Source organism: Martes martes (assembly GCF_963455335.1).
Source record: "Martes martes genome assembly, chromosome: 9".
Classification (NCBI taxonomy): Eukaryota; Metazoa; Chordata; class Mammalia; order Carnivora; family Mustelidae; genus Martes; species Martes martes.
Genome location: NC_137896.1, coordinates 104,212,020 through 104,239,029, shown reverse-complemented (window position 1 = coordinate 104,239,029; position 27,010 = coordinate 104,212,020). Strand labels below are relative to the sequence as shown.

General features: G+C 41.9%; 1 protein-coding gene across 1 annotated transcript; it reads left to right on the top strand.

The window, feature by feature from the left end:
• The first annotated feature begins 67 nt into the window (after nucleotides 1–67).
• Nucleotides 68–22,620, top strand: MRPS5 (mitochondrial ribosomal protein S5). The gene is made up of 12 exons (XM_080814238.1): nucleotides 68–326; nucleotides 2,947–3,027; nucleotides 5,207–5,344; nucleotides 6,181–6,306; nucleotides 7,708–7,941; nucleotides 9,696–9,730; nucleotides 11,489–11,579; nucleotides 15,446–15,492; nucleotides 15,950–16,007; nucleotides 16,316–16,378; nucleotides 19,427–19,563; nucleotides 22,244–22,620. Exons 1-12 carry the CDS (start codon nucleotides 269–271, stop codon nucleotides 22,466–22,468), a joined length of 1,293 nt encoding a protein of 430 aa, XP_080670364.1. The 5' UTR covers nucleotides 68–268; the 3' UTR covers nucleotides 22,469–22,620.
• The last annotated feature ends 4,390 nt before the right edge of the window (nucleotides 22,621–27,010 follow it).

The window sequence follows — 27,010 nt, the reverse complement described above, 5'->3', positions numbered from 1 at the left end:
TGAGCCAGCCCCGGCCACACCGGCGGCCAGCCCAAGCCCCGCCCCCGGGTCCTAACGCGAGGACCCCAGAGGGGGCTGTCCGCGGCTGCGCCGGACTCACCCTCTAGTGCTGCCGGTAGAGACAACCCCCCCCACCGCGGTCTGCGCGGCGGCACGGCCCTCTGGCCTCGGGAATTCAGCCGCAGGTTGTGGCCAGCCTTTCGGGAGTTGCAGTCACGGCAGGCAGTGGAGAAGGCGGTCCTGACGGAGGTGCTCTCGGGGCTTCATTATGGCGGCGGCGGTGCGAGCCGCAGGCTGCCTCCCTACGTTGTGTGGCTTGCAGGCAGGTGAGAGCCGGGATGCTGGGAGAGGGGCTCTGAGCGGGGTCGGGAACCTGGGCTTTCCCGCAGACTGCAGATGCACGGGCAGAAAGAAGCGACAGAACCCCGTCCCTGGACCTGTCATGCTCGGCTCCCGTCTCTTCCAGAGCCGCTGTGTGACCTTGCGCGCTTCCGCGCCTTCTCTGCATCGCAGGGCTCTGTAAAGTGAGGGTGAACGGGACGCCGTCCAAGTCTCCTTCCAGTTCACCAAACTGGTAGTGCGTGCTTGGCTAAGAGGCGCGGGGAACTGGGAAGCAAGCATCGCTTTCCCGGCGGGCGTGATGGTAATTCATTTGGTGATGGGTTCATTTGGAGATGTCGATGTGGGGGTTCGAGGCAGGTGGAGGCAATCCTCCAGCTTGAGTCGGATAAGGTTAGTATCAGTCATTTTAGATTCCGGGCTGGTCAGTGTCATTATTGAAAAGAAGGATGTTTTGAATGTCTGTGGTTTTGCTGTTAAATTGTCCTCTCCCACCTTTGGTGGTTTGCAGCCTGCGGAGGGGCAGTCTGCTCTGTGTAACCCTATGCTTCATGATCGACTTGGCCTTGTTTCTTCGTAAGAAGAAACATTGTATTGTATTGTATTTATTTTATTTTATTGTAAATCCACAACCCAGCATTCGTAATTCCGAAACCCAAAGACCTCTAAAAACCGAAGATTTTTTTTGGTAACTCATTTTGTTGGGAAATTTAACCAGAAATCATTTGGCAGAAAATCTGCCCTGAATATTCTTTACTTCTGTTCCGTATTTTGACCACCTCCTCCTATTTCAAGGCTCCGTTCAAATAAGATCAATGGCATTTGTAGCTTTCCTTCATGAGCCCTTACTGTGTTCCTGGGATTATCTATCTTAAGCTCTTTATGCTCTTCCTCACTTCGTCTTCACAGTGCCTTTGTGAGATAGATGCCTTTATTATAGACACAGAGGTTGAGAAATGTGTTTAAGGTTACACGGGGACGGGGTCAGGTTTTTGTACCCATACCACTTTGATCCAGAGCCTAGTTTGTTTTCTTGTTTTTTATTATTATTATTTTTTTTTACCTACCCCCTTTTCTGGTATATTATAAACTTCTCTTTTGGTAGCAGCTTTATCAAGATGTAATTTACACACTACAATTATCCTCTTAAAGTGAACTATTCAGTGGTTTTTAGTATATTTACAAAACAACCAATTATAAATACAACCATCACCATATAACCAAATTTTAGAACATTTTCATAAAAGTATATCCTTTGGCTCTCATCCCCCGAGTTTTTCATTGCCCCCAGCACTGGTCAACCACTTATCTTTCTCTCTCTATAGTTTGCATGTTCTGGATATTTCATATATCCATGTATCCTTTTGTGATTGGCTTCTTTTACTTAACATAGGTTGTCAAGATTCATTGATGTTGTAGGTGGTGTTTCAGGAGAGCATGTCAGAGACACAACAGGATCGAAGAGCAGAGTGTGTTCAAGAATGAACACAAGAATGTGTTCAAGAGGGTAGAGGGGACAATGGTGACAGATGAGGCTGATGTGGAAGGTTGGGGCCACGTTGCAGTCCTGTAGGCCATGTGGAGGAGTTTTGACTTTGTTCTGCAGGCAGTAGGGAGCCAAAGAATGATAAATCGGGCCTGAGAAGTGACCAAGCGTGTTATTTTAGAAAGGCCTGCCTGATAACAGATGGGGAATTAGAGGGGGAGCAGCAAGACCTGCTAAGGGACTGTTGTTATCTTGTGGGCATGGGATGGCGCCTGAGCAAAGAAAGGGCAGTGAGACAATGGGAGGGGGTGCAGCTGATGGATATTTGAGGACAATTTATAGGGCTTGGTAACTGGTTAGATGTCAGCATGAAGGAGAAGATGCAATGTAATGTTCAAGTGGTCATGGGGTCCAAAAATGATTCACTTACTTCTCTTGGTTCTTTTATTCTATAGATATCAATATTCTTTGGGCGTTAAAAATGTTCTTTTTAGGGGCCCCTGGGTGGCTCAGTGGGTTAAAGCCTCTGCCTTCGGCTCGGGTCATGATCCCAGGGTCCTGGGATCGAGCCCCGCATCGGGCTTTTGGCTCGGCGGGGAGCCTGCCTCCCCTTCTCTCTCTCTGCCTGCTTGTGATCTCTCTCTCTGTCAAATAAATAAATTATATATATAATATATATATTATATATATAATATATATAAATTATATATTATATATTATATATAATATATATAAATTATATATTATATATAATTTATTTATTTGACAGAGAGAGATCACAAGTATATATATATAATATATAATTTATTTATTTATTATATATATTATATATATATTATATATATATGTTTTTATATATATATATATATAATTTATTTATTTGACAGAGAGAGAGATCACAAGTAGGCAGAGAGGCAGGCAGAGAGAGAGGAGGAAGCAGGCTCCCTGCCGAGCAGAGAGCCCGATGCGGGGCTCGATCCCAGGACCCTGGGATCATGACCCGAGCCGAAGGCAGCGGCTTAACCCACTGAGCCACCCAGGCGCCCCTAAATAAAATATTTTTAAGAAATGTTCTTTTTAATGTAGAAATGTATTTTAAAAGAATTTTTTAAAATTTACAGGTCACATATGGTCCAGACAGCTTTACCGAAACACCTTTCCAGCAGCTTCCATTTTGGCATTGAAGACTGTTCTCAGCAATGGTAAGATTGGTTTATCCAACTGCCTTTTCTTACAAGATCTAATGATAGAGGACTTTAAGTAGAAATAAATGTAAATGAACAAAGCACATTTTTTTATAATGGAAGTGCATAAGGCCTGGAGTAGTTTTCAAGTTTTATATGATTATAGTTGTTATATTTCAAGGCTTTAAAAAATAATAGCTGTGATTTTTGGAGTAATTACTGTGTGTCAGGCTTGTAACATGTTATATTGGTTAATTCTCACCAGTTTTTATGAGGGGGTTTCGTTTCCATTTTGCAGATGACGAGTGAGTCTCTGAGATGCTAAGAGACTCGCTCAGATCTCACAGCCAGTAAGTGGCAAGACTGGGTCCAGAGCTGTCTGGATACTGTGATGCCTCCTAGTAAAGCTGTGTCTGTACAGAGGCCTTACTGCTACACTGACATAGTGCAGGGCCCTCTCTTCAGTCACTTTCCAGAAGGGAAGGAAGCCAACCTTTGCTGAGCCCATGTTGTACTTGTGGTCAGTGAAATGCCTTTTCCTAAGGCAGAATTGAAATCTCATTGTGTCCTTGATCTTCTGGAACTCTCCGTGTTGAACTTTACTTTTAGTCTTAACTCCCTTTTATCTTGTTAACCCCACTTGTTGAGATAACTTCATGCCTTGCTTGAGGGGTCCAGAAAAGTGTGCTTCCCTGAGCTCTTCCCTTTATTTATTTATTTTTTTTTGAAGCTTTTTTTTTTTTTTTTTTTAAGATTTTATTTATTTATTTGACAGACAGATCACAAGTAGGCAGAGAGGCAGGCAGAGAGAGAAGGGAGGAAGCAGGAAGCAGGCTCCCTGCTGAGCAGAGAGCCCGATGCGGGGCTCGATCCCAGGACGCTGGGATCATGACCTGAGCTGAAGGCAGCGGCTTTAACCCACTGAGCCACCCAGGCGCCCCAGCTCTTCCCTTTATTTGGGTGACTCATTCATTCATAAGCTACTGACTCTGTCCTCTGCTGTGAGCCAGGCAGTATCCCCAGCCTGAGCTGATGGATGGTCTGCAGAAGGCTTCTGTGAGGAAGGCCACAGACTGGCCTCATTTCTCAGAGACGTGAAAACAGCTGCTGTCACTCTTTGGCTTTCTGTTCAACTCCAGTGCCCCTAAATCAACTTTATTCTCTCCAGGGCTGTTTTAATCCCCCTCTCATTTTTTTTTTTCACAGTGACTCAATTCTCCAATGAAATACAAAGCTGGAGTGTGTGTACTGTTTTTGTAATCAACATTCCCATTTCCTTGAGTCCCTGATTCCTGTCACCTGCCATCTCTCTCACAGGACACTACCACTCATGGACTTGGTCAAACGGCTGCCTCTAGGACATGGCTGTTTGAAAACGTCTTCTTGTGTGACACACGCATATGGTTAGAGAAATTCCAAAAAACAAAAAAAGCAAATCTCTTCTACTAACCATAGACACATCAGTTTTCTTCCTCAGAGGCAACTGCTGTGACCAATTTCTTATATATGCTTCTGAAATTAGTCTATAAAGTATATTCGTGTCCCCTCCTTGTTTTTTTAGCATGAAGGATAGGGTGCTCTCCTGTTTGGCACTGTGCTCTTCTATCCAGGCCATTTACAGGTCTTTCCACGCAGGTGCATTGCCTGCTGAATATAGCAGAGGTCACTACTTGCCCAGAGTAGACAGTGCTGATCATGGGGTTGTCAGGGCAACGTAGTGCTGGGTACCCAGGTAAGGACAGATCTACTTCTTTCTTTAGACAGCTGTATCCATCGTGTGGATGAACTCTCACTTCTCTAACTAATGGGCAGTTAGCTCAGCAGTCTAAATTTGATTATTTTTTAAAGAAAGGCTGTCCTCAAAATATGACTCTTAAGGGGTGCCTGGGGGGCTCAGTGGGTTAAAGCCTCTGCCTTTGGCTCAGGTCATGATCTCAGGGTCCTGGGATCGAGCCCTGCATGGGGCTCTCTGCTCAGCAGGGAGCCTGCTTCCCCCTCTCTGTCTCTGCCTGCCTCTCTGCCTATTTGTGATCTCCAACTATCAAATAAATAAATAAACTCTTTAAAAAAATATGACTCTTAAATGTTCAGGTACATGTGACTTATTTGTGTCAGGAACAATTAATTATTTGGTGCTGGCAGTATTTTTCCACAGACATGGGCATCTAACTCGGAGTTTTATTCCATCTACCTATAGGCCCTCTGTCGTCTCCAGGAACCAGAGACAGCCATCATTTCATCGGCTTGACCCGTGCATTACAGACACAGTGCTGTATTTCTTCTCCCAGTAATTTGATGGGCCAACAGTATAGAGCCTATAGTTTCTTCACTAAACGTACGTAGACTGGCCACAAACTTCTCATTTCGTGAAACAGGAAAATAAAAGGTGCTTTTGTATCTTAATTTTTCTTCTTTTTCCTCTTCTTCCTTTAATGAATTAACACTTTAGAAATTAGTATATGATGTGCTATTAAACTAAAAATATTCCTAGTGTACCTCCTAGAATTATCTCACGTACTACCAACTGTATTTGTACTGTACTTTGGGGAGCACTAGTTTACTTTAATCCCCTTGTTTAGGGCACTTGAGACCTACAGAGTATTGAATTGTGGCCCAAATCCCTGCTGATTTAGATTCACAACAAGAATGTACTTCAGGTCTGTTTTTAGTTGCGCTTTGGTAGAGGATATAGTACAAATCAGGAAAAGTTAATTTTCAGTAGACATTGTTTTACTAATACTGTTCCTACTTGCAATGGTATTTGAAATAGTCCAGTCTGAACCGAAATTAGCTTGTAATAAATCGAGATTGATTTCAGAACTCAGCATTAGGCAAATTAAAAGAAATTAGAATTGGGGGGGGAAGAGTTGGGGCGCCTGGTCCGCTCATTTGTTGGAGCGTGCAGTTCTTGACTTTGGAGTTGTGAGTTTGAGCCCTGTATTGGGTGTAGAGATGACTTAAAAAAATAGTTTCTGTTTAAAAAAAAGAAATTAGGATTATAAAGCCAATTCATTTTAGATTATTTGGTAAATACAGAAAATCAAAAAGAAGATCACCTCTAATTCTACAGTGATACAAGTGAAGCTGGCCTCTTCTGGCCTTTTTCTTTCAGTAGAGGACCATCGATCATTGCTTGGTAATTAAAAAACAAAAAAACCTGTTTCATTATAGTGACAGCAGATGAGCTTTGGAAAGGTGCTTTAGCAGAGACTGGAGCAGGAGCAAGAAAAGGAAGAGGAAAAAGAACTAAGAAAAAAAGAAAAAAGGATTTGAACAGGGGTCAGGTCATTGGTGAAGGTAAGCTTATTTATAATAAACCTAATTGCTTTTTAAGGTTTCCCTCCTAGTTTTATAGTCTAGAAGCCTCACACATTTTTTAGGAAGGGCATTAGGGTCTGTAGTTTTAGAGTTCAACCACATGGCTCGCTTAATGTCCCATGATTCTGGGGGAAGAAAATCCCGTGGAAAGGAATTCATTCAGTTTTTCGTTTAACAAGCTTTAAGTGCCATTGTGTCGCATCTTCTGCGACAGTCACTGCCTTCAAGGAGCTTATGATTCATTGAGAGAGTTGGCAGACTTTCTCTGTAAAGAGCCAGTTAGTAAATCTTTTTAGCTTTAGTGAGCCACATGGACTCTGTTCCAACTATCCAGCTCTGCCATGGGAGCTCAAAGACAGTTCAGATAATACATGATCAAACCAGTATGGCTGTGTTCTAGTAAAACTTGACAAAAACAAATGGTGGGCAGGGTTTGGCCCTGGGGCCTTAATTTGCCAACCCCTGGAACACATGGTCATTTATACGTGTGTTTTTTTGAAGAGTAAAAATAGTACAGTTTACTTGAATCGATATTTTGTGCTGTGGGAGCTGACAAATTATCTTTAATTGTAATAGGCTTCCAGGCATAAAAAAAATAGCATTCACTGCACTTGCTTGTCTACTTGAATTTTTTTCTCTAATGACTCACCTTGTATCTTATTTTGTAGCATTTCTAAAAGTTACAACAATCTAATTATGTATATCTTCTCAGTAAAAAATTCAAAGATTATAGAGAAATCTAAAGTCCCCTTGGTGCCCTTTCTCTCTCTTCCGATCCCAGTTGCTGCCCCCAAGCAAGGCATTGATCTCATTTTGATGTGTTTCCTTCTGACTTTTTAAAATGTTTTTATATACATAAATACTCTAAAAGAAACATATGTTTTCTTAAAAAAAATTGAATTATGTCATGGTATGAACTAGCTTATAGTTTACTTTTTTCACTTGGTAATAGGTCTTGGAAATTGTTCCATATCAGAATCTATATAGCTACCTTATTCTTTCAGTTTAGTGTAGAATATTTCAGGGGTTAAAGATGCCGTAGTTCATTTAACCAGTCCAGTGTTGCTGTACAGCAATAGAATGTTTCCACTCTTTGCCTTTACAAATAACACTTCAGTGGACCTCCTTGTCTAAGCACACTTATGGATCGTACTTGCACAGGAGTGTTTCTCTAGGTAAATTCATGAAGTAGAATTACTAGTTATGGGGTAGGTACACTTAAAATTTTAATAGACCGTGCTGAGTGGCCTGCCAGGTGATCATTAGTTTAAGCTCCGTCCAGCAGTGTCATCATCTGTACACACGTTGCCTGCCAGCTCAACATTTAAGACAAGGATGATTTTTAAAAATTCTTATTAATGTATTTTTTTAAACCTTCAGGGCGTCGTGGCTTCTTATGGCCTGGTCTGAATGCCCCTCTTATGAGAGAGGGAGCTCTGCAGACCATTGCCCAAAGAAGCAAGGAAGAGCAGGAGAAGGTAGAGGCTGATCTGGTCCAGCAGCGGGAAGAATGGGACCGGAAGAGGAAGATGAAGGTTAAACGCGAGCGAGGATGGAGCGGAAACACCTGGGGAGGCGTCAGTCTTGGCCCCCCTGACCCTGGTCCCAATGGAGGTAGCAGAGTCCTGGTGTTGCTTTCCTTTGTGACAGAGAGAGTACTTATAGTTCTAGAATTCCTTAGTAAGATTTTATTTACTTGTCTGTTTAGATTGCTTTTTTCCAAGAAAGGATTTGAGCATTACCGAAATAACTTCACATTATTATTTAGTTGTATTTTACGGAACATTAGAGGCCCACAACCAAGAGGTATTCGACACATGGGAAGCAAAGTACTTGCTTGGCATCCTTACTGTGTGACTTCTCAGAGCCTTGAATGTGGTAGTATGCCTTTTGGGTCTACATAAGCCACATGTAGGGTGCAGTTCCCCAAACACGGGTTGCTCATGGGATACCTATGGAGCAACATGGCTTGGGAGTGCTGTTTTGTTAACAGGAGATAGACTAGATAGTTGTCATTCAGCTTTATAAAAGCATACATGAAATAAAAATTGATAAAACTTAGCAGGCCGAATTAGAAAAGAGAGTCCCCCCTGCCCCATCCCAAATATATGAAGAAGTAAAAATCATCTGAAAAATTCACTCTTGTCAATGAGTAGAAGATGAAGAAATAGACAAAAGTTTGGCTACTTTCTCAAGTTTGGCTTAGAGAATAGAGAAGCTGAGATGGAGAGATTCAAGTGAATGTCCTTAGAATGGAGCAAAATGCTTCGGTTGGGAGGATGAAGGTATGGGTTGGAGAGAAAAAAAAAACAACCTATAAACTAAATCCCTACTGAGGGTCCAGATCCAGAATGGATAAATGGATTAACTTGTGACTACGGATTCAGGGGAGCCTGTGCTGTTGGTAGTGGAAATGTGTGCATGCTGGGGGCGTGGTATATGAGTGCTGCCTGTCTGGTGGCTTCATTTAGTCTGTGAGGGGGAGGTGGGATCATCTGCTGAAAGTAGGATGGGTGCATGGATGAGCATGGCCACCAGAATCTTTTGGTGAAGAGGCAGGGTTTCTAGGACTGGCTTCAGAATTATCCAGTGGAGTAGGATTTAGAGTTTAGAGAAAAGAAGATTGGCTATAAGTTGATAATTGTTGAAGCTGGCTAATGGGTATGTAAGATTTCATTTTGCTGTTCTCTCTTATTTTTTGTATGATTGAAATTTTCTATAGGAAGAAGTTAGTAAAAATAAAAGAACACAGAGAGTTTGCAATGGCTGCTGTGGTGAGTGGAAAGGAACCTAAAAGGACATAAAAGGCCAACAGGCAGCAGGGAGAACTTGACTGAGTTGGAAACCATGAATTTCTAGTGGCCCACATGTGTGCTGTGCTTCAACTCTTCTCCAGCAGCACCCAGCAGGCCAGGTGTGGCCAGACAGTTGCATTGATTCTGGCCTGGATAGTGTGTTGGAGAGAGAAGAGGGTGAGGGATTTGAGGACATTTGCAAGCTCTGGTGGAAGCTATGGTTTGTGGTGTCTTGGCTGAGTGGCAGAGGCTCTGAAGAACAGAGGGATTCGAGGGAAAGGAAGATAGTGGTCAAGAATCTGGAGGTGCTGGGGCACTCCAGGAGCCATCACCGTGAGAGTGGTTGAGTGAGAGAGCTGGAGAGGTAGGGCGATGCAGTCGGAGAGGGTGGCAGAGTTTATGAATTTAGTGCTGGAGCAATCTCTGGTGGTAATGCACGACCAGGGAGTGGCAGCAAGAGATCTGAGGTTTTTTCTCACTTAAAAATTGTTGATGTGCCTGTGTTGAAAATGCTTTCATGCACTAACCATATAGACACGTTTATCTGTGTGTCTGCTTCTTCTCTCTCTACAGAAACATACAATGATTTTGATACCAGGATTCTTGAGGTAGGCATGCTGAATTAAATACCCAGTGGAGCCTTTGGAGAAGTTGGAGTGGGTGGAGTGGGACTAGCACAAGAGGAACCATCAGGAAAGGTCTTTTCTTTTTTTTTTCTTTTCTTTTTGAGAGGCGGGAAAAGAGAGTCAGGGGTAGGGGTGGGCGGAGGAAGAGGTAGAGAGAGAATCTCAAGTAGGCTCCACGACCAGCCTAGAGCCTAATGCAGGGCTTGATCTCAGGCCCCTGAGATCATGACCTCAGCTGAAATCAGGAGCTGGACATTTAACTGATTGCAGCATTCAGGCGCCTCTGAGGAAAAGCCTTTGATGCATGACTTTTCTGAGACACAGGGTTGATCTGGATAGGGAAATGATCACATTTTAATTGCAGTTACTTGATACTGGCTCTCCTGATTGCTGCCCTTTTGGGGGGCTACCAGTTGTGGTCCCATGACAAGGCAACCTCAGTGGTATTCTGGAGAACAGAATTTGGAGATTACTGTTAAAGCTCTCCCTCAAAGCTAAAGAAGCATTAGCAATCTCTTTGAATTCTTGAACAAGCTGTATTGGGCACTTGGTTCAGGGGGCAGAGGGGAGGAACCATGGGGCAGGGGAAGAAAGCTTGGAGTTGCTGTGAGTGCCCAGCTCTTGATGAGGACATAATCTGCTCAGTTGTTTGTGGGTCCTTGAAACTGAAGCCTGTATCAGGTAAATTTCAATCACTCTTTCCAGGGCACTTCCTAAGAGTGAGCTTCCCTTTGAGCTAGAACCATGTACGTGGTCAGGATTAAATACCATATGGAAAAACTTACTTACTGATTTGTGATCAAGTATGTATATTGTTTCATTGTTATCAGTAATTTAAAATAATGTTTACAAGCATTTTATGTCTTTCGGTCCCAGTTTATACCTTTTGGAAGTTAATCCCTTGGAAAAATTCTTGTATATGTGGATGATTTCCTGGAGGATTATCCATGGACGTGAACGGGAGCTCCCTTTTCCTTTAAGCTATTTTTATGGGAAAGGACTTGCCCTTAAGCAGTTAAAAGTAACAGTTTCATAATTCCTGGCCTTTTAAATACACCAAAAAACCAAAATAACCAAGCTAAATAAAACATAGATTTTCGTGTAGTTCATAATAAGCAGGTATTTCCAAATTCTGTATTATCAGGTGAGCCTAATCCTTCATACAGAGATCCAGTCCTACCCTAATTCTATGTACTGCATTTTCATTCATTTCTAAGAAGAGCATTTTCCCATATTCTAACATCTCTGATAATTGGTATATGTTATTATCAGTTATAATCAGTTACAAATTCTTTCAAAGTTTAATCAGAAACTCTCTTCCTTTGTAAAATTCATTAAAATAGTGTACAATTTTGTTGTTCAGAGTTGTACAGTTTTGAATCCCTTCAAGAGCTCTCAGTCCAGCAGTCTAACTGCCTTATGAAATAGGAAGGGAAAGCCTTATTCCCATTTTACCACTGAAGAAATAGCGCAGAGAGGTTTCCTTTTGAGAAAGTTTGCTGTTGGTGCTCATGGCTTGGGAGGATGGTGTAGCTACTCACTACGGGGGTGTGTGTGGAAGGAGGTCACTCCAGTTCCTTACTTCAGAATTTTCTTTTCCTTTTTATTTTATTTTTAAATTGATGGGGCTTGAACTCAACAACCCTGAGATCAAGAGTTGCATGCTCTACTGACTGAGCCAGCCAGTTTCCCCCAGATTTTTCTTAAGGTGCTATACATATGAAACATTTTGTCTTTTAGGTAAGAAATGTTTTCAATATGACAGCAAAAGAGGGGAGAAAGAAATCAGTCCGTGTTCTGGTTGCGGTGGGAAACGGCCGAGGAGCTGCAGGTGAATGGGGTGTGATAGGCACGGTGCTGGTGATGGAGGCAGAGGACAGGTGTGGCCTGGGCTCTGCTCTGGGGTCCCTGGGTTCTTGCTGCTGCCCAGGCTTTCTTTACAGATTAAACCTTTTAAGTGGTTTGGGTCCAAAACCTTGTGGCAAACCCATAAAACCCCTTAGAGGAAAAAGAAGGAACAGATTTTCCTCTACCTGTGTTTTCCATGAAGAGCAATGGATATTTGAAAAGGTTTAAGACACTGTTGTGTTATATATAATAGTGAAACGTTAGAGGGGAAAAGCCACTAAATGGTCAACAAAAGGGACATAGTTACAAAAAGAGCATAGCCACACATTGTAATCTTCTGTAGCCATTAAAGAGTAGTGGAGAATTACTTAGAAAATTATGCTAAGTAGGGGTGCCTGGGTGGCTCAGTGGGTTAAGCCTCTGCCTTCGGCTCAGGTCATGATCCCAGGGTCCTGGGATTGAGCCCCACATCGGGCTCTCTGCTCAGCAGGGAGCCTGCTTCCCTTCCTCTCTCTCTGCCTGCCTTTCTGCCTACCTGTGATCTCTGTCTGTCAAATAAATAAATAAAATCTTTAAAAAAAAATTATGCTAAGGAAAAATAAGCAACTGAAAAAACTTCACAGAAGATTATATAATGTAATCCCAAAAAGTTAATAATGTTTAGTCCATAGGTTTGTGCATCATTTAAATTTTTTTCTTTATGCTTTTTGGTAAAATTTCCCCAGGGAACATCTGGTTTTAAAGTGTATACATGGATGTGTTAGGGAAAGAAAACTGGGAAACTGTCTATTTAAACCCATACCGACAGTGTCATAACAAGTCATCTATATGATACTATGTTGCCAAAAGAAATCACTCTTAACAGTTACTTTTATATCTTCTAGAAGTTCTGTATTCATGTATCACCATTTACTTTTTTTTTTTTTTTAAAGATTTTATTTATTTATTTAACAGAGAGAGACACAGTGAGAGAGGGAACACAAAAGGGGGAGTGGGAGAGGAAGAAGCAGGCTTTCCGCTGGGCAGGGAGCCTGATGAGGGGCTTGGTCCCAGGACCCTGGGATCATGACCTGTGCCAAAGGCAGATGCTTAACGACTGAGCCACCCAGGGGCCCCACTATTTACCTTTCAAAAAATTTTTTTTAAATTACCTTTAAAAAACATTTATAGAGTATATCCATAATTTTTTACCTTGCTTTCCTTGCTTAGTATTATACCCAGAGATCTTCCTGTGGGAGCATAAACAGATTCCCTCTCATTCTTTGTACTGACTGCATAGTGTTCCATTGGGTGAAGAAACATAAATATTGTAACCTTTTCCCTTTTGGTGAGTGTTCCTGTTATTTCCATTTTTCACCACTTAGAAAAACCAGTGAGCTTCTTGTATATGTAATTTGTTGTACTTTTCCAAGTATATCAATAAGGGAAGCTTCTTGCAGTGAAATTGCTGCCTCAAAGTTAGATGTGTTTTAAATGTTGGTAAGTATTGCCGGATTGCCCTCCCAAAAGGTTACATCAGTTTATGTCCCTCCATACCAACACACCCTGGCCAGCCCTGGGTATTATCAAACTTTACTGATTGTCAAGCATATCTCTTAGTTTTGATTTGCATTTCTTTAATTATGAGAGTTTGGACACCATTTTGCATGTTTCATTTGCCATTATTTCCTTTTTGAGATCTGTTTACCTGTTTTACCCATTCTCCTATTGGGTGATTTTTTTTTTTTTTTTTTTTTACTTATAAGCTTTTTTTTTTTTTTTTTTTAAAGATTTTATTTATTTGACAGAGAGAGATCACAAGTAGGCAGAGACGCAGGCAGAGAGAGAGGAGGAAGCAGGCTTCCTGCTGAGCAGAGAGCCCAATGTGGGGCTCGATCCCAGGACCCTGGGATCATGACCTGAGCCGAAGGCAGAGGCTTTAACCCTCTGAGCCACCCAGGCGCCCCATGATTCTTATAAGCTCTTTGTAAGCTAAGGACATTAGCTCTTTGTCTATTATACATTGATTTCATTTTTAATATTTTTCTATGCAAAAGTTTTAAATCCACAGAAGTTTTAAACCTTTCCATAAGAACTTTTTTTTTGAGAGAAAGAGAGAGAGAGAGAATGCGCAGGGGAGAGACAAAGGGAGAGAGAAAGAGACAGTCCAAGGCATGCTTTATGCCCAGTGTGGAGGCTGACACGGGGAGACTCTGAGATCATTACCTTAGTTGAAATCAAGAGTTGGACACTTGGGACGCCTGGGTGGCTCAGTTGGTTGGGTGGCTGCCTTTGGTTCGGGTCGTGATCCCAGCGTCCTGGGATCGAGTCCCACATCGGGTTCCTTGCTCAGCGGGGAGCCTGCTTCTCTCCCTGTCTCTGCCTGCCACTCTGCCTGTGCTTGTTCGCTCGCTCTCTCTCTGACAAATAAATAAATGAAATCTTTAAAAAAAAAAAAAAGAGTTGGATACTTAACCAATGAAGCCACACAGGTGTCCCTATATTGCAACTTTATCAGTTTTTTATCACTTCTAGTTTTGTATCTTGTTTAGAAAGCCTTCAATACAAGTTCATTTGTATTTTCCTCTAAGACTTATATGGCTTAATTTGTTTTGTTAAAACTAGGAATTAAAATCTATAGCCCCTTTTGTCCCAGGTTCTCATAGGTCTTGCATTTCATTTCATGGAGCAGTATTGCTTTATATTACTTTTGTATATATAATTTAAAAATAAAATACATTCTTCAAAGTAAATAATTAATGTGATAGCAAATTATGGCAGCATTTCTGTTAAATTGTGATAAATCTCATTTTATAGGGTTAAGCATTCACAAACTTAGAATTGTTGATTTTATTTCCTGGTTAATTGAAAATCTGAATTGCATATGAAAGTTCTAGTGGGGCACCTGGGTGGCTCAGTCATTAAGCACCTGCCTTCGGCTCCGGTCATGATCCCAGGATCCTGGGATCGAGTCCTGCATTGGGCTTCTTGCTCGGCGGGGAGTCTGCTTCTCCCTCTCCCTCTGCCTGCCGCTCTGCCAGCTTGTGCTGTCTCTGATGAATAAACAAAACAACTTCTTAAAAATACACAGCTTAATTAAAAAAAAAAGTTCCAGTGAAGTTGTGCTTTTACTCTATAGCCAACGTATATTTTTCCCCAACATTTTTGATTATTTTAATCTATTTTTAAAAATGTTCAAAACTATTTATCTTACTAACTTAGAGCGTGGTTAGTTTTTTTTAAAGTGCATTTAGTGGGGCGCCTGGGTGGCTCAGTTGGTTAAGCAGCTGCCTTGGGCTCAGGTCATGATCCCAGGGTCCTGGGATCGAGTCCCACATCGGGCTCCCTGCTCAGCGGGGAGCCTGCTTCTCCCTCTCCCTCTGCCTGCCATTCTGCCTTCTTGTGCTATCTCTCTGTCAAATAAATAAATAAAATCTTAAAAAAAAAAAAGTGTATTTAGTTTTATCTAGAGATTTATAAAAGGTAGTGTTATATACCTAACCTTGAATTTCATAGATAATTTCAAATGTGATCTTTCCAGAATGCCCCAAAACAGAAAAGTGAGTCTCTGTAGCCTGATGTTTTTGTTTTGTTTTAAGTTTCATTTATTTAAGTAACCTCTACAACCCAGTGTGGGGCTTGAACTCATAACCCCGAGATGAAGAGTCACGTGCTCTACCGACTGAGCCTGCCAGGCACCCATCTGTAGCCTTATGTTTTATCATTTGTTTTGGATAATGGGTTTTCTGTGGGCGGAAGACAAATGCAGTGCTGTGCAATATTTTAGGAATTGACACTTGAAATGTGGTGAAAGACATTGTGTGCCAGATTTATGCCCCTTTTTATATTTTCCCTTTTTTTTTTTTAAAGGTTTCGCTGTTGGGAAAGCCACTGAGAGGGTGGATGCTTTCAGAAAAGTATGTACATTTTTCTTTTGATGATAGTAAAAGATCAGTGTGCTAGGCACCATTAGAACCACAAAAAAATAGTAATGAAATTAAGAACCTTCCCCGAGGCTTCCTGTCATCAGTTATTGATCTCCTCAAAGGCAGCTGTGGTAGCACCTGTTTTCTTTTGCATTGGTTTTGGCAAACTTGTGACTGCTTACCAAAAGTGCGAGACAGCTGTTAAGGGTGCAACTCCGACAGGATGTTCAAAGATACTAAGAAATTACTGTTAAGGTTTTTTACATGTGATAGTGATACTGTCACAAATTCTTAAAATTAAATCCTCAGCTTTTAGAAGTATATAATGAAATTTTTGTGTGAGCAAAATGTAATAAAACATTTTCTGGAAGGTATTTTTTTTTAATCTCTAAGAAAATGTAAATTCCATCAATAGATTTAAGAAAATGATTTTCCTTCTTCCTTTCAGGCAAAGAACAGGGCAGTTCACTATCTGCATTATATAGAACGATACGAAGACCACACGAGTGAGTGCTAATCTTCTCTCGTAAAATTTACAGGGTTACACTTGTTTCGTTACGTGCGGCAGTTTAGCTCTGTGGCTATTTTTGTGCTTCTCTGCTGGTTATCGTGTTCTGGAACAAATAATTCTATAAAATACAGACACAAATTTTCTTCCCTGGGAAGGTTAGTAATGAGTGAAATCAGAGTTTTGTCACTCATCCTTGGCCAGTGTGTGCCAGCCGTTTAGGGTAGTATCAGTTGCCCTGTGTTATTTGCAAGGGCCTTAAAGCTGTATGCCTAATCCTTTTATGTTTATGTTTTTATCCTCCAGTATTCCATGATATTTCTTTAAGATTTAAGAGGACGCATATCAAGATGAAGAAACAACCTAGAGGTAACCAAAAACACTCTTACAGTTTGTTAGAGATAAAGCAGAGAAATGATCCCAGATCCATCCTGTCCTCTGTTTTTGATCCCATGTATTGAACTCCCTTTTGAAAACACCAAAAGGAAAGGCCTACGTTAGATCTAAGCAGGCCAAGGTTCTCAGGGACATAAAAGTAGTCAACGTACTCAGGCTCGCATGAACACAGGCATGTTCCAGGGGAGTTCTAGATGGGAAGAGCATGTTCTGAATGGGAAAGAGCAACTGAGTGAGTCGTTGGGTTTGGATGAGTTGGAACATGAGTCCCTCCTCGAGAATAATTGATGGTATTAGCTGGAGGACTCTTACAGCTTCTTTGGTTCCGGTCATTTGCTCACATCATCAAGTATCAATTGAACTGGGTGCTATGCTAAGCTCTGGGGAAGCCAAGGTGGACCTTCCTGTCCTGCGGAAGGGCAGGCAGGGAGAGTTCAGGGTCACGGGGCTGGGGCAGTCATGCCCAGTGGACTCTGGGTGTAGAATTCTTGAGCACTTGGATTTGTGTTTAGCCTGTGGTTCTACAGTTAAAATGATACCCTAGTTATTTCTTAAAAAGTTTGGATCAGAAAAAGATAAAACATCTGAATTTTTCATGTCAGAGCTTCTAGTACGTGGAAATAAATCAGGAAGAAAAAACATCACAGTACTAATTGTGCACCAAGAGAACTTGCCTTCTGCTTTAAAATAACAGTCATTTGTATGCCTAGTAAAAACCTTTATTTTATTATTAGAAAAAGTATTGAGTCAAACACTTTGACATCAACATTTCGACTTGCACTATTCCTGTAGTAGCTGGGACCCCGAGTGGCTGTTGAGCCCTTGAAATGTGGCTTCTGGGATTTGCTGCCAAGTGTACATCAGATTTTCGAGTATACACCAGATTTTTTTTTAAGATTTTATTTACTTATTTCACAGACAGAGATCACAAGTAGACATAGAGGCAGACAGAGAGAGAGGGGGAAGCAGGCTCCCTGCTGAGCAGAGAGCCCGATTCGGGGCTTGATCCCAGGACCCTGAGATCAAGGTTGAACCAATACTATTCAACACAAATAGGACATAAGCCATAATGCAAGCCATCTATGGAATTTTAAATTTAAATTCTATGGAATTAAATTGACCCTGAGATCAAGGTTGAACTAATACTGTTCAACACAAATAGGACATAAGCCATAATGCAAGCCATCTATGGAATTTTAAATTTAAATTCTATGGAATTAAATTTAAATTCTATGGAATTTTAAAATTTCTCATCATTTTCTCATCAATATATTTGAAAAAAGAGGTAAAATTAATTTTAGTTAAATCTTTGATTAACCTAGGGATTGAGCCCCGCATCGGGAGCTCTGCTCAGCAAGGAGCCCGCTTCCCCTTCTCTCTCTCTCTGCCTACCTGCCTCTTTGCCTACTTATGATCTCTGTCAAATAAATAAATAAAATATTTTTAAAAAAAATCTTCGATTAACCTAATATCCCCAAAACACTATCATTTAAACATGTAATCAATAATAACTTTCAGCTATTTTACATTCTTTTTTTTCATACTGAGCTGTTAAAATCTGGTGTATACTCGGACACCTGGGTGGCTAAGTGGGTTAAGCCTCTGCCTTTGGCTCAAGTCATGATCTCAGGGTCCTGGGATCAAGCCCCGCATCAGGCTCTCTGCTCGGTGGGGAGCCTGCTTCCCCCTCTCTCTCTGCTGCCTACTTGTGATTTCACTGTCTCTCTGTCAAATAAGTAAATAAAATCTTAAAAAAACAAAAAAGGGTTTTGATACAGTGCCTGTCTGGAAGTGTTTATAATCCAAGTACATCCAAATAATTATCACAGGGCTGTGACCACTATTACATGGATGTTTGTATATGTACAAAACTGGCCCCCATTTGGGGAGTGTTGTGTATGGCCCAGTGGCTGTGCGGTAGACATGCCTTCCCTCGGGAGCCCAGCATCAGCTCTGCTAAGTGGGTGTGGAGGAGAAGGAAGGCTCTTGCCCCGTGAGTGGTAGCAGGTTAGAATCTGCCTTCCAGGCCCTTCCACGATCTGCCTTGCACCCTCTTGCACGGGCACCAGTCTCTAGAGGTGTGTGCATTTATACATACCTGTGCATGTGTGCATTTGTTCTCACATGAACACTTGTCCTGTGTATGTAACTCTGCAAGGAAGGGCAAACCACCCTGTTGTTGCCTGTCTTGGCTATCCTCTGAGGTCCCTAGTTTTCATGTGATCTGGCATAGCTCTGGGATCCACATTTAACTGACTGTTTCAAGCAGAAGGCACGGTTCTATGTTAGGTGCTTGTATCCAAATAGAGTTTTTATATATATGTATTGAATTACCATTACAAGTTGGAAATTAGAAAGCCAGGAACATAGAGTAGATCCTCTGCCTTAAAGCAGGGAGGTGTGTGCTGGGTTGCATGTCTTGGCTAATCAAAATGTTAGAGTCTAAACTTGGGGTGTCTTTCCCTCCCTGCTGCCTGCATTTGCTGGGTACTGATCTAGGCTCTGGGGATACAGTAGAAATAAATACTATCTTAGCCCTTACAGAGCCCACATTCTACTGAGGGGAAACATCAGATAAGCAAGTTCCACGAAGTGCCTGAAAGCAGCAATTAAGATGCTGTGTTTTGGAGGGATGGGGAGAGGGTGTGTTACCAAAGCCAAGAGAGGTGTTTTTCCAGGAAGAGGAAGTAGATCTCAATGCAACTGAGCAATTGAGAAGGGTAAAAACAGATGTGTCCCTCTGTTCTTAGCCAACTCAGGCATGGGGGGGCCAAGAGCTTAATCTTTATAATCTTAATCTTTATAACATCCCTGTTTTTCTTTTGCCCACATGCTTAAGAGATTTATATGTATTATTTCTTTAGTCTTTATAACATCTCATTTAAATTAGTGGCATTATGGAAGTAAGTTTTCCAGAGAAGTGATGAAGCCAGAATGTGAAGCAGGGCCTCCCAAACTCAGAGCCCAAAGCTGTGTGAGAGGCAGCAAGGTGACTGATTGATGGTGTTTTTCCTTTTCTAGGCTATGGGCTCCGCTGCCATCGGGCCATCATCACCATCTGCCGGCTCATTGGCATCAAAGACATGTATGCCAAGGTCTCTGGGTCCGTCAACATGCTCAACCTCACACGGGGCCTCTTCCATGGGCTCTCCCGCCAGGTAACCCTTCCCTGGGCTCTGAAACAGAAGTTCTCGTTCATGTTTCAGTGTTTCAATTGTGGGCATTTAGACCGTGATGTCCTGGGAGCCTCTTGGAGTTGCTGTCCTGTTACTGCCTGAGGGCTTGGGCATTCTTTGCTCCCTGTGGCTGCATCTGTTTAATTAATCCAACTGGAGAGTTAGTTTATGAAAATTACCTTTTTAAAAAATACCTCATGGCTATTTTAAAGTTTTGAAATGAAAAATTTATAAAAGCCAGTAATTATAATCTGTGTTTTATTATGAAAAGAATTTATGCTTGTTCTACTATTCTAACAGTATAGAAATGTAAAATAGAGAGAGGAAGTGTGTTTCCTGATTTAGTCCTTTCAGTTGGGACTAGAGTGAAGCCTGTCCACTCAAAAGTGCTGTCTTCAGGAGAATCACAAGCGGTGTTCACATTACCCGCGTAAGTCATTCAGACCGACACCTGAGTCAGAAGGAGCTATGAACTTAACATGCCAGGTTATTTCTCTGCAGAGAAGAGAGGCCTGCGCTGCCACCCAGCCTGCCCCCCTTAGCCTGGGTGAGGCACACAATCGCTCTACAACTCCCCCTGGGCTGCCCTCTTACCTGCTCCAAGGGATGGCCTGTCCTTTGAATGGAAGGGTAGACCTTAGCAGCTGGGTGAGCAGAAGAGACAACCAGGTTCAAGAGATTCAACTATGATAGTCTTCCTGATACTTAGGAAGTGTGACAGCTTGTTTTGAATAATGTGGTCTTTGGAATAATTATACATATCTCTGTGTAAAATAGGAAAATTAATTGGAAGAAAAGCTTTGGCTAAAAGATCCTTTTTGAACAGCTGTGTGTGTGTGTTGGTGCTATCAAAAATAGGTTTCAAAAGCACTTCTAAATTCAGACTTCTCGTTAGAGGTTTGTTTGATATAACTAAGATATTGGTTTTAGATTGTATTTATGATCAAAGAGACTTGCTCTTTTATGTAATATTTTTTGTTTGTTTGTTTTTAAAAGGCTTTATTTATTTGAGAGAGAGAGTGTGCACGAGTTGGGGGAGTGGCAGAGACAGAGGGAGAGAAAGGCTCCCTGCTGAGCCGGGAGCCCCATTTGGGGGCTTGATCCCGGAACCCGGGATCATGACCTGAGCTGAAGGCTCAGGTGCCCCTGTAATATTTTTGTTTTATGTTAGTACTTTGAATTTTCTGATAAGATCACCACGTATCATGTCTTCTAAAATGCCATCAACTATAAAATACTGCATTATTTGGGGTGCCTGGGTGGCTCAGTCATTTAAGGACTGACTCTTGATTTTGGCTCAGGTCATCATGAGATAGAGCCCCATGTTGCTCTATGCTGAGGGTGGATCCTGCTTGGGATCTCTTCAACCCGCCCACACGCACATGCACTCTCTCAAAAATAATAAAAATAACACATAAATAAAATGTTGCGTTATTTTATGTGCCACTTGAAAAGAGAAATAATGTCACCAGTTTAAGCAATATGCCATTGATTGTAAGACCCACTAATTTAAATTATTTTGTTTCTGTGAAATAGCTTTTTTTTTTTTTTAAAGTTTTTATTTATTTATTTGACAGACAGAGATCACAAGCAGACAGAGAGAGAGGAAGAGAAGCAGGCTCCCTGCTGAGCAGAGAGCCCAATGCGGGGCTCGATCCCAGGACCCTGGGATCATGACCTGAGCTGAAGGCAGAGGCTTTAACCCACTGAGCCACCCAGGCGCCCCGAAATAGCTCATTTTTCTAATTTCAAACTTATATAGAATTAGAACAGTACAAGATGGCCATAGAGTCTGGAAACATGAGGTTGGACACATCAGGTATTTTAATGTGCTATCAATAAGCCATCTACTAAATTTATTTGCCTTTTTCCGGACTTCTGTGGCTGCTGTCTGTAATGAATCCTCATGGCCCTCTCACCCAGTGTCGGCAGTTAGTAGCTGTGGCCAACCTTTGCTCTCAGTACTTCCCCCATGCAGCCTGGTTGTTTTGAACCAGGTCTCAGACATCACCTTGTAGCATTTGTAAATATTTCAGTATGTATTTCTAAAAGATAAGGATTGAAAAATACCCTCTACTACTATTACACCTAAAACTTCACAGTATCTTCAGTTCATGGTAATGTATCCATTTGTTTGATTTTTTTTAAAGGTTTTTTTTTTAAAGTTTTTTGCATAATTTGTTAGATTGCAGAAAAGGTCTATACATTGTAAGTTTTTGCCATGTCTTTTAGGTCACTTCTAGTCTGTAGATTTCCCTCTTTTTCTTTCCTTGTCTTTTTTTTTTTTTTTTTGGTCCTGTAGCTTCCCAATCTGCTGCTAAATACTTGTGGGTTCTTAATGTCTTCTCTCCCTGCATGTCCTGTAAAACAGTGGCTAGAACTAGGGTCTTGATGAGATTCAAGTTCAGTTTTGGGCACGGCATGGCACATCATTGGGGGATTTAGAAGGCAAGAGACCAGAGGCCAAGGTCCTTCCTCCATTCCAGTGGGGAGTGGGGAGATGATACCATCCACTCCAGATTCCATCGTTTAGCTTCAAGGTACATTACCCAGAATCCTCTGAAATGTTAAGTCCCCAAGTGGTCTGTGGACATTCCTGTTCTTTCAGTTATAGATACATCTCATAGACCTAACCTGGCGTTCTCTATTTGGTCTTGCCCAGGAAACCCATCAACAGCTGGCTGATAAGAAGAGTCTCCACGTTGTAGAATTCCGGGAGGAATGTGGCCCTCTGCCCATCGTGGTGGCCTCCCCACAGGGAGCCCTGAGAAAGGATCCTGAACCAGAAGATGAGGTTCCAGACACCAAACTGGACTGGCAAGAAGTGCGGGCCGCACAGGGAATGAAGCGCTCAGTGTGGTCGAATTTAAAGAGAGCCGCTACCTGAGCTTCCTTCCCTCTGGCCTCGTACAGCTGCAGCAGCTGGTACTGTCCAGCACCTAGAGAAGGCTCAGCCACTCACATTTTGGAATGTCACTTTCCTTTTAAAGGACAGGCCCACCTTCTTTATTGACAAATAATAAATAACTATAGCTTTAACTTACTGAGCATGTGATATCTACCGAGAACAGCGAAAGAACAGTACATACATAGTTTCAAGGCTACTTTGTTTATTTCTTAAGATTGTATTTAATTGTTAGAGCACAAGCAGGCAGAGTGGCAGGCAGAAGGAGAGGGAGAAGGAGACTTCCTGCTGAGCAGAGAGCCTGATGCAGGGCTCGATCTCAGGACCCTGGGATCATGACTTGAGCCAAAGGCAGACGCTGAACCCAGTGAGTCAACTCAATGACATGACTGTAGTCACTCAGCTAGAAAGTAGAGGAAAATGGGCAAACCGTGTTGTTGTTGTTTTTATAATTTTGCAACATTCTGGTCTTTTTTTTTCTTTTTTAAGATTTTGCTTATTTATTTGACAGATCACAAGTAGGCAGAGAGGCAGGTGGGGGGGGGGTGGGAAGCAGGCTCCCCACTGAGCAGAGAGCCCGATTCGGGGCTCTATCCTAGGACCCTGGGATCATGACCTGAGCCAAAGGCAGAGACTTTAACCCACTGAGCCACCCAGGTGCCCCAACCATGTTGTTTTGACTCTAGAAATTCTCTTTTTAAATTTCTTTGTATGCTGTTTTAGTGGTTGCTCTAGGTACTACATTATGCATATGTCACTCATCACCTGTCTACTTGGGCTGATATTTTACCCGTTTGAAGTGTAGAAACTTTATCTCCCTTTAAATCCCTTACCTCCTCCAGTGTCTGTAACTGTTTCAAAATTCTCTCTACCTACATTTAGGACCATATTAGATATTACACTTTTTGCTTCAACCATCAAACATAATATGGAAAACTCAAGAAGAAAACAAAAGCCTATTTTATTTACCTGTATTTTTAAATTTTATTGATTTATTTTTTCATTTTCATTTATTTTTCTAAGTAGTCTCCACACTGGGCATGGAGCCCCACACAAGCCCTGAACTCACAACCCTAAGATCAGGACCTGAGCTAGCAAGAGTCAGACTCTTAACTGACTGAGCCACCCAGGCGCCCCTATTTATTTATTTATTTATTTTAGGTAAACTCTGCCCCCAGTGTGGGGCTTGAACTCAAGACCCTGAGATCAAGAGCCAGCCAGACGTGCCCTACTCATATTTTTACTCTTTCAGTTCTCTTTCCTGACCTTCCAGGAGTCTCTGTTAGCATTCTGAGTAGGGAAACACCCCATTCTCCTGCATATCCCCTTTATTGCTGAACTCACAACACTTCTGATACCAGACTTGTGGGGTTTTTTCTCTCTAGACAGTTCACGTGTCCTACGATTTAACAAGATTCTGACACTGTTGACCTGTAGGTGGGGTCCGATCCCGCCAGTTGAAGGCTCAGTCCCACAAGACCGCCCTCACCCTACGTTAGATGCCAGTCACAAGTGGGTTGTCCCCTGTGCTTCTGAGTTCCCCCAGCACCCTTGCTGGGTTTGGTGAATTTGCTAGAGCAGCTCACAGTTTACTTCCTGTTCAAAAGTTTATCATAAAAGGATATGATAAAAGATCCAGAGGAACATCCAGATGGAGAAGAGCCTCGGGCAAGGTGCATGGGAAAGGATGCACCAGTCTCAGCACCTCTGTGTGTTCACCAACCCAGAACCCCCCAGGACCCTGTACTGCTGGGAGTTTTATGGCGGCTTTACCACACGGGCACGAGGGATCATTAACCCCATTTCCAGCCCTTCTCCTATCTCTGGAGAATGGGAGGTGGGGCTGAAAATTCTAAGCTAATCACAGCTTGGTCTCTCTGGTGACCAGACCCCATCCAGGAGCCAATCAAGAGTCACCTCATTAGAGCAAAAGACCCTGTCATCACCTAGGAAATTCCAAGGGATCAAGGAACTGTCAGGAGCTGGGATCAAAGACCAATTATTAGAACAAAAGATTTTGCCAATTCTCTTATCACTTAAGAAATGACTGGTTTTAGGATCTCTGTGCCAGAAAGTGGGGGCAGATATGTATTTGTATATGTATATACAGATTATGTATGTATATACATACACAGATATGTATATGTATAGAGCAATATATTTTATTTTCTATTTTCTACTATATATATAACATATATATATGTTTTCTATAATAAATAAATAAGCAAATAAGTAAGTAAATCTATTATCTTGTACATTTCCTTCCTGCTTCAAGAACTTTAGCTAACAAATTCTTAGTTTTCCTCCAATGAGAATGTCTTTATTTTTCATTCCTTAAGACTAGTTTTGCCAGCTAGAGAATCCAGGTTTGTTACCATACTCAAGCTTGTCCATGTCCCCAGTGCACAGTAAGCCAATGTCTGACTGGAACACTGGTTTTGAACCAAAGAAAGTTTTATTATCAGAAGGGCAGCCCAACGAGAAGGCAGGGGATCATTCCCAAAGCTGCCTTGCCTCCTTGAGTCTAGGGACAGCCTATGTGCGGGAGAGGAGTGTAGGGGTTTCTTGGAACCCTGAGTGGCGGGATGGGGGCTTGAAACAGTCTGGAAGTGAGCATTCTTCTGGACAATGAGGCACATTTTGGGACCTGGCATGTCAGCTATGTCAAGACCAATGTTACCATCCCGTCCTCATCAGTGCATAAACGGGGTAGAGGTGGACAAGGTAAAGTGAATTAGGTAGGGAACAAAATGTGGAGCTACGTTAATAATTCAGCTACTATAGCTGTAGTTCTTACGCTTTCAGAGTAGGTCCCAGAGCCAGGTGTCAGGCTCGGACTGACAGTGCCTTTCACTGCTCGACAAATAGGCCACTCTGGCCTCCTTGGTTTCTGATGACAATTTGCTTTCCTATGAATGGTTTCCCTTTACAGACAAGGTGCTGATTTTCTCTCTCTGCTTTCAAGAACTTTTCTTTGTCTAGTGTTTTGTAGTCTGATTACAATATGTTGTGAGATAGATTTCTTTCCATTTATTTTTTTTGGGGGGGGGTTGCTTACTTTGAATCTATGGGTATGTCTGTCTTTTGCCAAACTTGGAAATTTTCCTCCTAAAATTTCTTCTTAATTTTCTCTTAATGGTTTAGTAGTTTTTAGTTTATTCACAGAGTTGTGCAACCATTACCATAATCAATTTTAAGGGGCTTTTAAGAAGGCACTCTGTACCCATTAGCAGTACCTTCCCAAGACCCCCTTTTTCCAGCCTGTGGTAACCACTGATCTCCTTTCTATGGATTTGCCTATTCTGGACATTTCACACATGCAATCCCACAATACCTGGTCTTTTGTAACTGGCGTTTTTGAGTGAGTCAGGTTTTCAAGATTCATTCATGTACATGTGTCACTACTTCATTTGGTTTTATTGCCAAAAAATACTTCATTGTGTAGATAAACCACATTTTTATTTATGCATTTATCAGTTGATAGACGTGTCGTTTCTACCTTTTAGCTCTTAACGAATAATGCTGCTATGAACTTTTTTTTTTTTAAGATTTTAAGTAATTTCTACACCCAACATGGGGCTTGAACCTACAACCGTGAGATCAAGAGTCACATGCTCTTCTGACTGAGGCCAGCCAGGTGTCCCTGCTGTGAACATTTTTGTGCCAGTTTTTGTGTAGACCAGTTTTTTTTCTTCGGGGTACATATCTAGGAGTGGAATTGCTGGGTTATACCGTGATTCTATGCTTAACTCTTTGAGGAACTGCTAACCTGTTTTCCACGGTGGCTGTACCATTTCACATTCCCACTGGTGATGAACAAGGGTTTCTCTACATCTTTGCCAATATCCGTTCCGTCTTTTGATGATAGATATCCTAGTAGGAAAGAAGTGGCATCTCATCGTGGTTTTTTTTTTAAAACATAATTCTTTTTTTTTTTTTTTTTAAGATTTTACTTATTTATTTGACAGAGAGAAAGAGATCACAAGTAGGCGGGGGGCGGGGGTGGGAAGCAGACTCCCTGCTGAGCAGAGAGCCTCATGCGGGGCTCAATTCCAGGACCCTGGGATTACGACCTGAGCCGAAGGCAGAGGTTTAACCCACTGAGCCACCCAGACACCCCTCATTGTGGTTTTGATTTGCATTTCCCTAATGGCTAAGGATGTTGAGCATCTTTTCATGGCTTGTTGGCCATTTGTTTATATTCTTTGGAGCAATGTCTGTTCAGATCCTTTGTGCATTTAAAAAACTGGATATTTGTGTTTTTATTGAATGGAATAGTTCCTTATAGAATCTAGATACAAGCCCTCTATCAGATATATGACTTGTAAAAGTTTTCTCCTGTTCTGTGGGTTGTATTATTATTTTCTTATTTGTTTGGCTTTTTTTTTCAACCTCACCCACTCACCCACATCCTACTGGGACATTGATGACAGAAGCGTGAGATCTTTTGCTGTAGTTCCACATGTCTCTCAGGCTCTGTTTAGTTTTTGTAGTCTGCTCAGTCTCTGTTGTTCAGATTGGGTA

Excerpts from the sequence above, each read along its gene's own strand:
- MRPS5 (XM_080814238.1), top strand. The coding sequence starts at position 269 with ATGGCGGCGGCGGTGCGAGCCGCAGGCTGCCTCCCTACGTTGTGTGGC. Across the intron at positions 327-2,946 it reads GTTGTGTGGCTTGCAGGCAG|GTCACATATGGTCCAGACAG; the intron begins GTGAGAGCCGGG and ends TAAAATTTACAG. Across the intron at positions 9,731-11,488 it reads TTGATACCAGGATTCTTGAG|GTAAGAAATGTTTTCAATAT; the intron begins GTAGGCATGCTG and ends TTTGTCTTTTAG.